Raw genomic sequence first — 14,728 nt, 5'->3', positions numbered from 1 at the left:
TAGGAGATAGATTTTCAGGAGAAGGGATGTGGGCTGGAGGGAATGAATGTATTTAATTCATTAATGGGTGTTGCCAGCCTGGCCTCAAGTGTTTCTTCTATAGCCTGACCTCATGAGGACCACCTGATTCTCTCCTGCAACCAGACCTTGACTTCCCAGCCCTCCCCCTTTGCCTACCACCTTCAAGAAACAGCCCTGCCCTATCTCTCGGCTTCCGACCAATGCTGTGCTGAGCCATATCGGAGCCTGATGAAAAAGTCCCTGTATACTTGCTTTGGGTTCTTTTTTAATGGTCATTATTTTTCCAGAACACTAAAGTAGTTGAAAAAAATATTGAAAAAATATAAACGGAGTATATTAAAACTCATGATATTTTTAGTTAACGTATTTCTACCAAGACAGAATTTAACATAATTTTTTATTTCACTGTAAGTCAATTAAAATTTATTTATTAAAAAAATTTTTTTTAACATTTATTTATTTTTGAGAGACACAGAGAGACAGAGCGCAAGTGGGGGAGGGAAAGAGAGAGAGAGAGAGGGAGACTCAGAATCCGGAGCAGGCTCCAGGCTCTGAGCTGTCAGCCCAGAGCCTGATGCAGGGCTTGAACTCACAGACGGCAAGATCCTGACCTGAGCCGAAGTCGGACGCTTAACCGACTGAGTCACCCAGGTGCCCCATAAAGCCATGTTTTAGGCCACTAAATGGCCAAGTGATTTGGGGGAGGGAGTGTGCTATTTTTGACAGAGTGGCCTGGTAAGGCCTGTCTGAGAAAGTGACATTGTATTTGAGCAGAGGTCTGAGTGAAGTAAGGAAACAAACCATGGAGACATCACGGGGAAGAGGGCATGGGAGTGCAAAGGTCCTGAGGCAGAACTGAGTCTAATGTGTCTGAGGGAGAATCATGGTGGCTGGTGTGGCTGGAGCAGAGTGAGCAAGGAGAGAGTTCTAGGAGATGAGGTCTGTGAGGGCCCAGATCTCATGATAGACCACAGTGAGGATGTACACACCCATTCCCCGGGGGGGCGTCAAAGGCCTTCTGGGGAGGGTCATGAGAGGAGGCCAGGGATGAGGCAGGCATCCTTCTGCACTCAGTGACACAGTTTGGTCAGAACTAGGGCCAGGACTACAGCCAACAAGTGAGACACTGGCCTTGGGTGCAAAATTTAAGGGAGTGTCAAAAAACTCAATTAGCGAGATAAATGATATTGTAATGTAATACTTTTTTTTCCAAAAATAGCAAAAAATCCATGATATTTCGATGAACAAGATACCAAAATTTTAAATAAAGACCAGCACCTGTGCTGAGCCATGTTGGTGCCTGAAGCAAAAGGGAAAACGGGCACCCCTGGCTTTGACGGAAAGGAACCCATCGACAATATTTTCAAAACCTGCGTCTCGGCCTATCGCCTTTTCAACTGAGAGAATTTTCATGCTTGACAGTTTCTCTTGGCCAAATGATGATGTTAAATAAGCTTTAATCGGGGCGCCTGGGTGGCTCAGTTGGTTAAGCGTCCGACTTCGGCTCCGGTCATGATCTCACGGTCTGTGAGTTCGAGCCCCGCGCCGGGCTCTGTGCTGACAGCTCAGCTTCGGATTCTGCGTCTCCCCCCTTCTCTCTGCCCCTCCCCTGCTTGCTCTCCGTCCGTCTGTCTCTCAAAATATTAAAAAATATTTAGTGCGTTGGCTGAGCTCAGCTGTTTCTTCTGCTGCCATGTAGCTGGGGTCGCTGTCGTGGCTGCAGTCAGCTGAAGGTCAGTTAGGGCTTGAGGTCCTAAGGTGGCTTCAGGCTCATCTCCACGGGGGTCTCTCCAGCAGGACCTCACCATGGTAGCTCGGGCTCTGAGAAGGAGAAAGCAGAAGTTGCCCCCTCGTAAGGCCTGAGCTTGGAAGTTCTAGAATGTCCCTTGTGCTACATACCATTGATCAGGGCAAGTCATGAGGCCAGCCCAGGTTCAAGGGGAGAGGACAGAGACTCCCGCTCTTGGTGGGATGAGGGGCATGTGCCTCCAGGGACTGGAGAAATTGTTGGTGGCCACCGCGACAGGCAATCCACCAACCTTACAACTCGCTTTCTTGTTTTTATTTTTTTTTCCTTCATACTATTTGACACGATCTTATTTTCGTTTATTATCTTTCATCTCTCACAAAATATAAGCTCCATGAGGGCAAGGGCCATCTGTGTGTCAGTTCCTGCCGCTGTATCTAGCCAGTGTGTATTTGAATGAATGAATGAATCTCTAGGGACTAACTTCAGGTTTCCTCGGGTTCGTGGCGAATGGAGAGAAGGTGAAGGCCACATGTGTAGACATCCCTCGGGAAGTGCTTCAGGTGTTCAGGAAGTGTGTGTGTATAGGGAGTGAACTTTCCCCAGAAAGCCTTCCCTGACACCTCCCCACCTCGAGCTGGGTCAGTCACCCCCTTGGCTCTCACACTTGTCTGGGCAACTCCGTCCCTACTCTACCCCCTGCGGGTCGTCACCGTCAGGAGAGGGGTCTGTGTCCCTCATGGATTCTGAGTTCCATGGGGACAAGGCCGGAGCTGTCTTTGGTCACCGCTGGGTTCTGAACATCGAACCTACTGGGTCCTTGGCACACAGTAGGCATATGCCTCCCCGTAGGAAAGGACTGTGTCTGTCATTGCTGTGTTCCCAGCCTGGCAGGCACAGAATGGACACTCAGGAACCCCCTTCACTGATTCTCAGAGGTACTCCCCCCGCCCCCACGTTTTAGCAATGTTGACACCCGGGAGAGTCGCGGATGGCACCTTACCGTCACTGTCAGCCATCCCGGGGTCAGACTCTGCGGTTAGGAGGACAACTTAGCCACTCTGTTTCTCACGCACGAGCGATGCACGCGAGGGACACACGGTACAAAAATCTGTATTTTCTAAGTATGCCTACAAAGAGTAAGCGTGGAATAAAAATTTTAAGACCTACGGAAATGCCGTGTGATGCTTGTATCGGCAGCAAATTTTCCCCTCGTCGGTGGGACAGAAAATGGTGCCTGTGACAACCAGGGGCACCTTAGGTCTGATCATCTAGGGGACCCGTGGAAAGAGCGAATGCATGAATGTGTTCATCTCGTTTGTGTCTGTCTTCCTCTCTCCTCCAACCTCAGCTCCTGGGGTTTATGTCTGTCAGAGGACGTTGGGGGGGGGGAGGGGAAGAACAGAATACTGGTCCCAGTTAAATGAGCTGCTTCATCCGACGGGTTTCACACAGCGCTTGGCACTTTGTAAACACTAAGGGAACCCTCTGCCTTCTGTGTGATCACGTCGGCCTCCTCCAACAGCCTGTGAAGTGTCCTTCACACCTGTGGACCAGTCTCGGGACTGGCCGAGGGTCAGGTCTAAGCAAATGGTCGCGGAATGACCAAGTAACAGACTGCGTGAATTCCTGGGTGAATGAGAGCCCTCTGTCAATTCAGGGTCCTTGCACGGGGCCGGTCCTGTGGCCTGGGATGCAACTTCCTAGCAGGCTATCAGGCTCCCACCTCTCAGCTCAGGTGCCCTCTCTTCCAGGAAGCCCTCCCTGACTCCCAGGCTGGGTCAGGTATCCCCTTTGTGTTCCCACGGCCCTCCAGGGTCCCCCATCCTGGGCCTGGGTCCTCACTGTCTGTGGGTGGATGTGACTCCCGCATGGGCCTGTGAGCCCCTGAGGGCAGAGCCTGGGTCTGCCACACTTCTGGCTGGGCTCCCCGGATCAGGAGCAGGGGCCGCATGAATGAGGGTCATGGATGGTGAGGTGGGCTTCGGGGACGCGACCTGTGTGCGTGGTCTGCGTGCAGTTGAGTCTCTCCCGGTCTGCGGGTCTGTGTGTGCCTGAACGTGAGTCGGCTGAACCTTGCATTTGCCGGAGTTTAGCTTTTCTGTAATTTGAGAGTCTGTGTCTCTGCTTTCCTTTTTAGGCCGGGGGTGCAGGTCTGTGACTCTAGGGGAGGGGTCCGGGTCTGTGTGTCTGGTGTCTGGGAATGTCTGAAAAGATATATTTTTTGAAGTTTGCTCATTTATCTGGAGGGGGGGGGGAGTGGACAGAGAGAAGGAGAGAGAGAATCCCAAGCAGGATCTGCACTGTCAACGCAGAGCCGGACGCAGGGCTCGAACTCACGAACTATGAGATCATGACCTGAGCCGAGGTCAAGAGTCAGATGCTTAACTGACTGAGCCACCCAGGCTCCCTTGTCTGAAAATACTTTTTAATCTCCAGGTCTCTGGGTACTTCTGTCAGTCACTGAGGGTGTGAGTGAGTCCATCAGCCGGTGGTCTGCATTTCTCTTTCTTTCTGTGGCTGAAGAATTCTGGACTGTGTGGTTGGCAAACCATTCTTTCCTTTTTTCTAAATAATTTTTTAAATGTTTACTTATTTTTGAGAGAGAGAGAGAGAGAGAGAGACAGAGGATGGGTGGGGGAGGGGCAGAGAGAGAGGGAGACACAGAATCCGAAGCAGGCTCCAGGCTCTGAGCTGTCAGCACAGAGCCCAACGTGGGGCTTGAACCCACAAACTGTGGTATCATGACCTGAGCCGAAGTCGGGCATTTAACCATCTGAGCCACCCAGGCACCCCAATGTTTATTTATTCTTGAGAGAGAGAGAGTGAGCGGGTGAGGAGCAGAGAGAGAGGAGACACAGAATCCGAAGCAGGCTCCAGGCGCTAAGCTGTCAGCAGAGAGCCCAATGCGGGGCTCGAACTCATGAACCGTGAGATCATGACCTGAGCTAAAGTTGGAAGCTTAACTGACTGAGCCCCCCAGGTGCTCCAGACCATTCTTTCCTTGACTCTTGGTGTGGCCTTGAGCTGGTCTAGTCCCTTACCGGACATCCGTCTCCTCCTGAAGTTGTTTCCCCAGGTTCCTTTCCAGAACCGACCTTCAGATCCATCCTTGGGTAGGAGGGGCCTCTGGGGACACCCCAGGAAATGGGGGAGGGGAGGGCCCGTGGAACTAGGCCTGGGCGGAGAAGAGGCTTGGGGGGTGGATGGGGTGGACATGGTCCTACAAGGACTTGAGAGCTGGGTGTGTGTGTGTGTGTGTGTGCGCGCGCGTGCACACGCTTGGATGCTGCGGAGATGGAGGCTGGAGTTTGGGGGAGCGGGGTGTCCCCCGGTGGCTGGGGTTCAGGGCATCTTGGTCTCTAGACCTTCAGCCCTTTCCCTGTGTCTGTGTGTTTCCTCCTGTCTGTAACCTGTGTTTCCTTGGTTCTCTCTGACGTGGTGTCTCCTCCCTTCTGTCTTCTTGCCGGACTTTCCCTCCGATTTTTTCCTGGGGGGTCTCCTTCCACACCCCGACTCTCCCCGTCTCGGGGGCCTTTGCCTCAGCCTCTCTTCTCATTCACATCACTCCCCACTTTGGCCTCCTGGTTTGTCACACTGCTGCCATCTTGGGTGGTGGGTGGTCGTGAGGAAGCAGGGGAGGGAGAGGGCAGAGAGGACCACGGCCTCACACGGAGTTGGCACTGAGCTGGGATTTGAAGGATGGGCTGTGCTGGGCACAGGAGAGGACAGTGAAGCTCTGGGGAGGTAGGGGCCGAGCCCAGGGGCCTGAATACCAGATACCGAATGGGGGTGTGGCACTGCACCGCAGCTCGTGGGCGCCAGACCCGGCCAGGGCCAGGCAGAGGCATGCCGTGACCGTGTGGGTGGTTTCAGACCTGGCCTCTCCCCGCAGCCAGCGCCGGCGAAGCTAAACCAGCACCCTCAGAGCGTGTGCGACACATCTCAGGGTGGCAGGTGACTAGATGGTACCGAGAAGGGCACACGAATGATGAATGACACGTTTGGGAAACAGCCCCCTGGAAGGAGAAGAAACAGAGGGCGGGCGCTGAACGGGCTCAGGCTGCGGAGCTGGGACCTTGTGCTGAGGGTGATGGAGACAGCGGATGGGCTGTGAACCTGTTGGTGTTAGAGAGAGCTCTCTGGGTCCCTTGTGGGGGACTGAGGGCCCAGTGTGACCGAGAAGGGGGCCCCAGCAGCAGCCAGGGGATGGGGACCCCGCCCTCTGACATCACTGTCGCCGCATTATTGCACTAGGGTTGGCTGGCCAATGAGCTGCTGCTTGCTATTATAATGGGTCCTAGCGACAGGTCTGACCTTGGGCTAACAGGGGAGGAGACCCCACCAGCGGGGAGAGTGTGAGGGGACAGGGAGAGCCTGCAGGGCAGGTGAGTCCCCTGAGGGCAGGGCTCTCTGGCTGGACTCTGTGGGGGAAGGGAGGAAGGGGTTTCCAGGACCAACACCAGCTCTGTCAGCCCTAGTCCCACCCCAGGGGCCACCCTCCTCTCTGGTCCTGGCCACTGGGACCTGCCCCAGCATTTGCTCTCCTGTCCCTTACTTAGGGGGACAGGGTGCAGGGGCAGCGGGCATAGCGTGGGGGAAATGCCTACACCGGGTGGCAGGGGGGTGGGTAGGACCTGGTGGGAACAATGTGGGGGGTGGACAGGGACAGCCCAGAAGACAGGCAGGGAGGCAAAGATGTGTGGCTGAAGACAGAGGGGGCCCTTCGGAGGCATGAGGGAGCCCAGGGACCTGGGTTTGAGTCCTGGCTGGGGACATCACTTGTGTAGTCCGAGCCTCGGTCCCTCTCTGTCTGCTGGGGACGGCGATCCCTAGCGTGAACTTAGCTTAGCAACCAGGGCGGGGCGGGGTGTTTGAGGAGAAGGACTCCCAGCGTCTGGGCGTTCACCTACAGCAGGCTTCTCCCACCAGCTGAACCCAAGAACGCTGGCCCAGGGCTAGATACACGGGCTCACGATCGATCGATCGTCACAGCAGCCCCATGAGGTGGCAAGGTTATCTTCCATGGTGCGGTTGCTGCCCCTGAGGCTCAGAGAGGGCAGGGTATCGCTCAACGTCACACAGCTAGGAATATTAATCGTGATAATCATGGAGTTGCTGCTGATAACAGACTGTCTGCTCTGTGCCAGACAGTATTTCAAGGGCTTTATATGTATCAACTCGCTTAATTCTCAACAACCCAAGGGGTGGTTTGCTATTATCATAGTTAACCAGCCTCCTCTTACGGATGAGGGGAGTCAGGCAGGCAGTTTCAAGTCACCTGCCCCACGTCACTCAGCACGTATGTGGGGAGCCAGGATTTGACTCCGGGTCTGGATCCAGGGTCTGGATCCCCTTCAACACCCCTTCCAGCTGCTCCCAAGAGCGCTCCCTGCCCGGGCCCGGGTGCTGGGTTTGAGCCCCGCAAAATTTGCGGGGCCCCGTGCAAAATGAAAACACAGGGCTCCTGGTTCAAATATCATTAATCTCGGTCAGTGTCAGCAGAGTATTAAGCCAAGAGCCGGGCCTTCTAAGCCTGGGGCCCCATGTGGCCGCGTGGGTCCCGAGCTGCTGTCACACCGTTGCTGGTCTTAGGTTATCCTTGAAGGGTCCTGAGCACCTCAGGAGGTAGGTCAGTCACTGTGCCCTTTACACGGAGAAGCAGGCTCGGAGAGCCACCTTATCCTGCCCCAGGTCACACAGCAAGTTAGTGGCAGGGATGGGATGTGAGCCTGGGCCCGTGAGACTCCAGACCGCCCTGCCTCGTGTCAAAAACGTACCCCAGGTTTTTGAGAAGGGGAGGGCTGTGAGGTGCCAGAGGGACTTCCCTTATACCTTCGTGTCTCTCTCTCTCTCTCTCTCCCTGCCCTGTGCCAAGGCCCAGGAGAAGCCAAGTGCTCCCTTGTACCCCCGCAGACACCGAGGACCACGCGCCCCGTGACTCTCCCCCCATCCCCGCGCCCTCTGAGCCGCTGGTCACCATGGCGACTTCGAGGTTGCCCGCGGTGCCCGGGGAGGAGGAGACCACCATCCTCATGGCCAAGGAAGAGCTGGAGGCCCTGCGCACCGCCTTCGAGTCGGGCGACATCCCCCAGGCGGCCTCTCGCCTCCGGGAGCTGCTGGCCTCCTCCGATAGCACTCGCCTGGAGGTGGGCGTCACGGGCGAGTCGGGCGCCGGCAAGTCGTCCCTCATCAACGCCCTCCGTGGCCTGGGGGCCGAGGACCCCGGCGCGGCCCTCACCGGCGTCGTGGAGACCACCGTGCAGCCTTCGCCCTACCCGCACCCACAGCTGCCCGACGTGACCCTGTGGGACCTGCCGGGGGCCGGCTCTCCGGGCTGCCCGGCTGACAGGTACCTGAAGCAGGTGGACTTCTGCCGCTATGACTTCTTCCTGCTGGTGTCCGCCCGCCGCTGCGGGGCCGTGGAGACCCGCCTGGCCTCCGAGATCCTGCGCCAGGGCAAGAAGTTCTACTTCGTGCGCACCAAGGTGGACGAGGACCTGGCGGCCACGCGCACCCAGCGGCCCTCGGGCTTCAGCGAGGCGACCGTCCTGCAGGAGATCCGCGACCACTGTGCCGAGCGGCTGCGGGCGGCCGGCGTCGCCGACCCCCGCATTTTCCTCGTGTCCAACCTCTCGCCGGCCCGCTACGACTTCCCGCTGCTCGTGTCCACCTGGGAGCACGACTTGCCGGCCCACCGGCGCCACGCCGGCCTGCTGTCGCTGCCGGACATCTCGCTGGAGGCGCTGCAGAAGAAGAAAGACATGCTCCAGGAGCAGGTGCTCAAGACGGCCCTGGTGTCGGGCGTCATCCAGGCCCTGCCCGTGCCGGGGCTGGCGGCCGCCTACGACGACGCTCTGCTTCTCCGCTCGCTGCGCGGCTACCACCGCAGCTTCGGCCTGGATGACGACTCTCTGGCCAAGCTGGCCGAGCAGGTGGGCAAGCAGGCGGGCGACCTCCGCTCCGTCATCCGGTCCCCGCTGGCCAACGAGGTCTCGCCGGAAACTGTCCTGCGGCTCTACTCGCAGTCATCCGACGGCGCCATGCGGGTGGCCCGTGCCTTCGAGAGGGGCATCCCCGTGTTCGGGACGCTGGTGGCCGGGGGCATCAGCTTCGGCGCCGTCTACACCATGCTCCAGGGCTGCCTCAATGAGATGGCCGAGGACGCCCAGCGGGTCCGCATCAAGGCCCTGGAGGAGGACGAGCCCCGGCCTTCGGTCAGCCTAGAGGCGGCGGGTGACAACGGCGTGGAAAAGCGGGTGTCCGGGGAGGGAACCTGCGAGGAGGCCCCGCTCTCCACCCGCCGGAAGCTCGGCCTGCTCCTCAAGTATATCCTCGACAGCTGGAAGAAGCGCGACTTGTTGGAAGACAAGTGACCGCGCAGCCCCTGTCCCCTCGCCTCACCCACAAACCAAGCCTTGACAAAAACCAACCAACCAACCGAAGCCGCTGTAGTGAAATTGAGCGCTGCGGTCGCTGAGGGGCGGGCGTGGAGGGGGCCAGAGCTTGCCATCTTGGGAGGGCGGGGGAGGGGCGGTTTGGAGGGGCCCGAGGAGGCCTGGGCGCCCGAGGCCAAGAGGGATACGCTGACCTGGAAGGGGGGGAATGGAGCTGAGTGGGGAGAGCTTCAAGATCCGGATGGCGGGCCAAGGGCCCCTTGCTGGGATCTCTCTCCCTGGTCCCCTGGTAGCCAAGGGAGATCTGTGGGGCAACAGGACGTCCCGGCCTGGACCCAAGACCGGCGTCAACTGTCAGCCTGTGCGGGTGACTTAGTGGGGACTGGGACTGGCTGTGGTACTTATTTTTGTTGCCATTCCTGTCCCTTTCAGAGAAGCCCAGTGTCCCAAAGGCCGCCTCTGGAGGGGGGGTGGTGGGGCAGCCAATCAGTGCCCAGGTTGGGTACAATGGTGCCTAGCAACCCAGCTAAACAGGGTGGGGGGCTCAGAGCATCCCCAGCCAGCCCTGCTGCCAGTGAGTGATGGTGGGTGTCGGTGGCGGGGGGGGAGGGGAGGTCCCACGGCCTCAGGCTGGCCTCCGCGTGGAGCCTGGGGTGGTAAGGCTGGTGGGCTCTTTCTCTGCCCGCCAAAGCAGGGAGGGGGGCAGAGGGCGAATCCCGCCACCGAGAACGAGTTGTTTCGGAGGCTTGTGGGAATGTGTGTGGTGATGAGCTTTCTGGTGTGTGTGTGTGTGATTGGGAGGGGCCTTGGTAAGTCTCCGGGGGTGTGACACTGTGGGTCCGAGGTTGTGAACAGCCTGCTGACTGGGGTTACCTGCTGTCTCCGCGTGGGTGTGTGGGTGCACGGATGCTGGGGTTGTCCTGAAAGGCCATGGAACTGAGAGGGGGCGATGGCGGTAGGATTCCTGAGAGCTGCATGGGCTGCGGGTGACACAGGGCATGTGCAACACGTGGATGGGGTGAGGGCATCTGTATCTGCCCAGGGGACCCTGTGAAACCAAACCCCCGGGCACTCCCTTACTCCCTGTTGGCTCTTCGGTAGGAATGCAAAAGTGAATCTGACACCCTCGCACAAGCCTAACCTCACATGCCGAGTCAAGGGTCACATGTGTTTAAAAGATTCGCACGCTACCTGGTTAGGGGCTTTGGACAGGACAAGGGCTGCCTCTAGGCTTTCTGTGGGCTTGAACAAGGGTCACGGATGGGGTCAGATTTAGGTGCGGAGAAAGGCGAGTTTCCAGGAATTCACAAGAAGACCCCGGAGGCTGTGTATAAGGCCGGTGGCGAAGCGGGAACTGTCCTGTGGGGAGGTGGCCTCACCCCTAGGTGCTCACAAATACTGCCTGTGGGTATTCCCAGATCTGGTGGTGATGATTCTAGCCTCATTTGGGGCCTCAAATTACCTTAAACCTAGAAAACCATTCCGGACTAAGACGGGTGGCTTTCCCCTGGAGGGTTAACCAAAGGATTCTTCTCTTCCTGGGACGCCTTCCCATTGGCTGTGCCGGGACTACTTTTGGGTTCACATGGACTTTTCTGCGCCAAAGAGGGTGTGAGTGGTTATGGTAGGGAAATCCCAGACTGTCAGATACAAGGATAGACGGTCCATTCCAAACCTATTCTCAAAAACACAGCCCACATCCCGGTACCTGTGCACCCTCACACACCATCCTGAACACGGGACTCCCTGGCGGTGTGAGCATAGGGTGGGGAGGCTGTATGGCAGAAGGATCAGAGGGAGCCGGTCCATGTCCTGGTTCTGGTGCAGGCTGGACAATCTAGTGACTTTTACCTCCCTGAGCCTCGGTTTCCCTCTCTGTAAAATGGGGACTTAGTGAAATTACGCATGTGGTTAGGACAGTGGCTGGCCCCGGGTAAACGTTAAATGAACACTAACTGCTACCAGCGAGGATGAGGGTTCCAGCGCTTAATTACTGCCCTATATGGTTGATTGTAGTGCCCGGTGCATGGTCAATGCCACAAAAAGTAATTTAAGAATTTGAATTCTAGGAGCACCTGGCTGGCTAGGTCGGTGTAGCGTGCGACTCTTGATCTTAGGGTTGTGAGTTCGAGCCCCACGTTGGGTGTAGAGATTACTTGAAACTAAAATCTTAACAAAATAATGATCTTGAAGAAAAAAAAATTTAAATTCTAGGATCAGAGGGACCGATTCCTATTCTCAACACTCCATGCACTAGCCGGAGGCCTTGGGCAAACGATTTCTCCACTGGGTGCCAAATGTGGATAGTTAGGGAATCTCCTTTTCCGGCTGTTATGAGGATTTTATGAGATGCTCCAGGAGGAGAACCTGGCAGTGATGAATACGTGTTAACTGAAATAAAGCACTTAGCACGGGGCCTGACATATGGTTGCACTCGCAGTACGATTGCTGGCAAGGCCTCAGATAGTTTGGGCGTGCTGGGGGGTGTAGAGAAGAGAGGGCGGCCCCGAGTGAAAATATTCCCTTCCCTGCCCTGCCAAAGGTCATCGATCCTGAAGGCCTGGACGTCAGGTAGCCCATGGCGGGCAGAGTCTTCCAGTCAAGCCTCAGCCAGTCCAAGATACTGGAGCTATGGAGGAACACCGGTGCTCTGATGGGAGCCTTTGAGGCGGGGGGTCTGCCCGCAGTGGCCGCCAGGCTGCAGGCCACACTTCATTCGCTGGAGAATGCCAGGCTGGACATTGGCATCACTGGGGGCACAGGCTCCGGCAAGTCGACCTTTGTCAATGCCATCAGGGGGCTGGGAGACGAGGACCCCAACTCAGCCTGCACGGGCGTGGTGGAAATGACAGTGGACCCCACGCCATACCCACACCCTAAGTACCCCAACATCGTCATCTGGGACCTGCCGGGCATAGGCACGTCCCGCTTCCGGACTGGTAGATACCTCCAGCGGGTGCTGCTGGAACGTTACGACTTCTTCATCATCATCACCTCAGACAGCTTCACCTCCCACCACGCCCAGCTGGCCTGCGAGATCCTGCAGCGGGGCAAACGCTTCTACCTCGTCCGCTCCAAGGTGGACGTGGACATTGCCGCCTCGCAGAGCCGGCGCCCCAGCACCTTCTCTGAGGAGAGAGTGCTCCGCCAGATCCGGGAAGACTGTGGGCGGCGGCTGAGGGGTGAGGTTCAGGCTCTGGAGGTGGGTGGATTCTGGAGGGTTTGCCGGCCCCCTCCCCTTCCTCTCCCAGCTGAGGCCCACAGTGGGAGAAGGGGTCATCCAATGTCGCGCTGCGTGACTGATCCGGGCACCGCGGTGAAATAATGCTTACAGCTGCCATTCACTTCCTGAGAGTTGGCTCTTCCCGGTCACAGGTGACAGAGACCAATCACCTGCATTAAGGAATCAGGGCACGTTCTGGCGTGTGTGTTTGCCAAGTTAGAGCGGTGCAAAAGCTCTGCGCCCACGGGATGCTGGCACCTGTGGCCGAGGGCAGCTGACATTTGTTAAGGGCTTATCGCAGGCCGGGCACCGTTTTCATGCGCTCCCTTCACAACATCCCTATGAGGCAGGTACAGTTATCCCCTTGTTTGGTTTGGTAACTTGCCCAAGGCCACACGGGTGGTGGGTAGCAAGGCTGGGGTCCGAACTCAGGCAGCCTGGCTCCAGGGCCAACTCTCGCGAGCCACGTGCTGTGCACTCACAGCAAGTGCTTGTGCCTCCGCGGCGGTCAGCACGCCACGGCCTGCTCCAGCGCAGGGACAGAGCGGTGCTCTTGTCTTCTGCAGCGGAGGGCCTGAAGGACCCCAAGGTCTTCCTGCTCTCCATGTTTGAGTTGGGCAAGTACGACTTCCACCTGCTGGAGGAGCTGATGGTGAAGGAACTGGGGAGTCACAAGCAGCACGCGTTTCTGCTGGCCGTGCCCAACGTCTCGAAGCCCATCCTAGAGAAGAAGGCAGCCTCGCTGCGGCAGCGTATCTGGCTGGTGGCCACGGTGGCCTGTGGCGTCAACCCGAGCCCCGTGCCAGGCGTACGGGATGTGGCATGTGACCTGTATGTGCTCATCAGCTCCCTGGAGGGCTACCGCCGCAGCCTCGGCCTCGACGAGGACTCCCTCGTCAGGCTGGCTGAGCACACAGGCCAGCCCCTGCACAAGATCCTGGAGGCGGTACAGGGCTGGAAGACCAAGGTCACTGAGGCACTGGTGGTGGAACTACTGGGCCAGGCCTCCAGGGACGCCTCTGCTTTCACCCAGGAGCTCCTCGGCGTGCCCATCCTAGGCGCCCTGGCCACCTGCGGCATCAGCTTCGCCACCATCTACCAGATGCTCCGCACAGCTCTAGACGAGGTGGTCAAGGATGCCCAGAGAGTGCTGACCCAGGCCTTCCTCCACGACTCTGACCATGAGCTCCCAGATAAATCCCGTCAATAATCCCAGCCCTGAGCTTAGGCCAGCTGGAGGTGGCAGTGTAAGAGTGGGAGGACACAGGTTCCGTCTGTCCCCAGGCTGGATGGTGTTGAGGAATGGAAAGAAACTCAAGCTCCAACCCTCCTGCACTGTGTGCGGTCTTGTACTTTTGAGCCCCGGATCTTATGCCCTCTCTGGCCGTTGCCCCCACCTTCCCTGCCCTGGACGCTCAAATCAACCAGCAGTCCCCCTGGGAAGCAGAGGGAGGGGGTGGGACATGGGACAGATAAGGTCTGACAAGGTGGGGAGGATCTCAGTTGCCTAGCTGAGAGGGCACTTAGGAAGGTGTTTGTGTAGTCAGGGCAGTGGGGCAAGGGTTTCAGAGGGGGCAAGTGAATGTCTCCGCTCTGAACGGCCTTGAAGATCGTTAAGGGAGTTTCTTGCCTGAGGTCTTCTCGGTCAGCAAGACCTGGGTGTCATGCCTCCCAGTCCTCAGCCCCTCGCTCTTTTTTATTTTTTTTTTAAATTTTTTTTTTTCAACATTTTTTATTTATTTTTGGGACAGAGAGAGACAGAGCATGAACGGGGGAGGGGCAGAGAGAGAGAGACACAGAATCGGAAACAGGCTCCAGGCTCCGAGCCGTCAGCACAGAGCCTGACGCGGGGCTCGAACTCACGGACCGCGGGATCGTGACCTGGCTGAAGTCGGACGCTTAACCGACTGCGCCACCCAGGCGCCCCATCCCCTCGCTCTTTAGAGATCTACAGGGACCCCACTCCTGGCCTCTTGGGTGTTTTCTCCACCACCCCCCACCCCGCCCCCAGGATTCCCACAACAAGGACGCCAGGACTGTATGGGTACGCCCAAGGGCAGGAGGAAGGCAAGGAGGCCAAAGGGGCATGGGGTAGTGGGCAGCCAGACTTGGCTGGTGACGGAACCAACCACGTTAGGGAAGGGTGAGGTGGCGTGATTCGAAGGTCGGGACTAATTTGGGATGGGTGCGGTGGCCAGACCCACTTGGAGACGCACTTGGGGAAACACTAAGCTAGGAGGTAGTGAATTTAAACCGGGTAGGTGAGGTAGGTACCATATTGAAGTGAATGGTGTACTTAACTGAGGGTAGGTTCTGGACTTACGAGGCAGAGACTACTTT

General features: G+C 57.5%; 2 protein-coding genes across 2 annotated transcripts; both read left to right on the top strand.

Moving 5' to 3' along the window:
• Positions 1-7,749: 7,749 nt before the first annotated feature.
• IRGC (immunity related GTPase cinema) lies at positions 7,750-9,203 on the top strand. The gene has a single exon (XM_047079346.1). It carries the CDS (start codon positions 7,750-7,752, stop codon positions 9,142-9,144), a length of 1,395 nt encoding a protein of 464 aa, XP_046935302.1. The 3' UTR covers positions 9,145-9,203.
• A 2,540-nt stretch (positions 9,204-11,743) lies between these two features.
• On the top strand, positions 11,744-13,677 carry LOC124510869 (interferon-inducible GTPase 5-like). The gene is made up of 2 exons (XM_047077550.1): positions 11,744-12,347; positions 12,955-13,677. Exons 1-2 carry the CDS (start codon positions 11,744-11,746, stop codon positions 13,596-13,598), a joined length of 1,248 nt encoding a protein of 415 aa, XP_046933506.1. The 3' UTR covers positions 13,599-13,677.
• Positions 13,678-14,728: the final 1,051 nt, after the last annotated feature.

The sequence above is a fragment of the Lynx rufus genome, unplaced genomic scaffold, assembly GCF_022079265.1.
Source record: "Lynx rufus isolate CCGP_SWC_20201006 ecotype Redwood Valley unplaced genomic scaffold, mLynRuf1.p SCAF_16, whole genome shotgun sequence".
In the NCBI taxonomy this organism is placed as follows: Eukaryota; Metazoa; Chordata; class Mammalia; order Carnivora; family Felidae; genus Lynx; species Lynx rufus.
The sequence above is the reverse complement of the archived record's forward strand: the minus strand, read 5'-3'. Positions and strand labels throughout refer to the sequence as shown.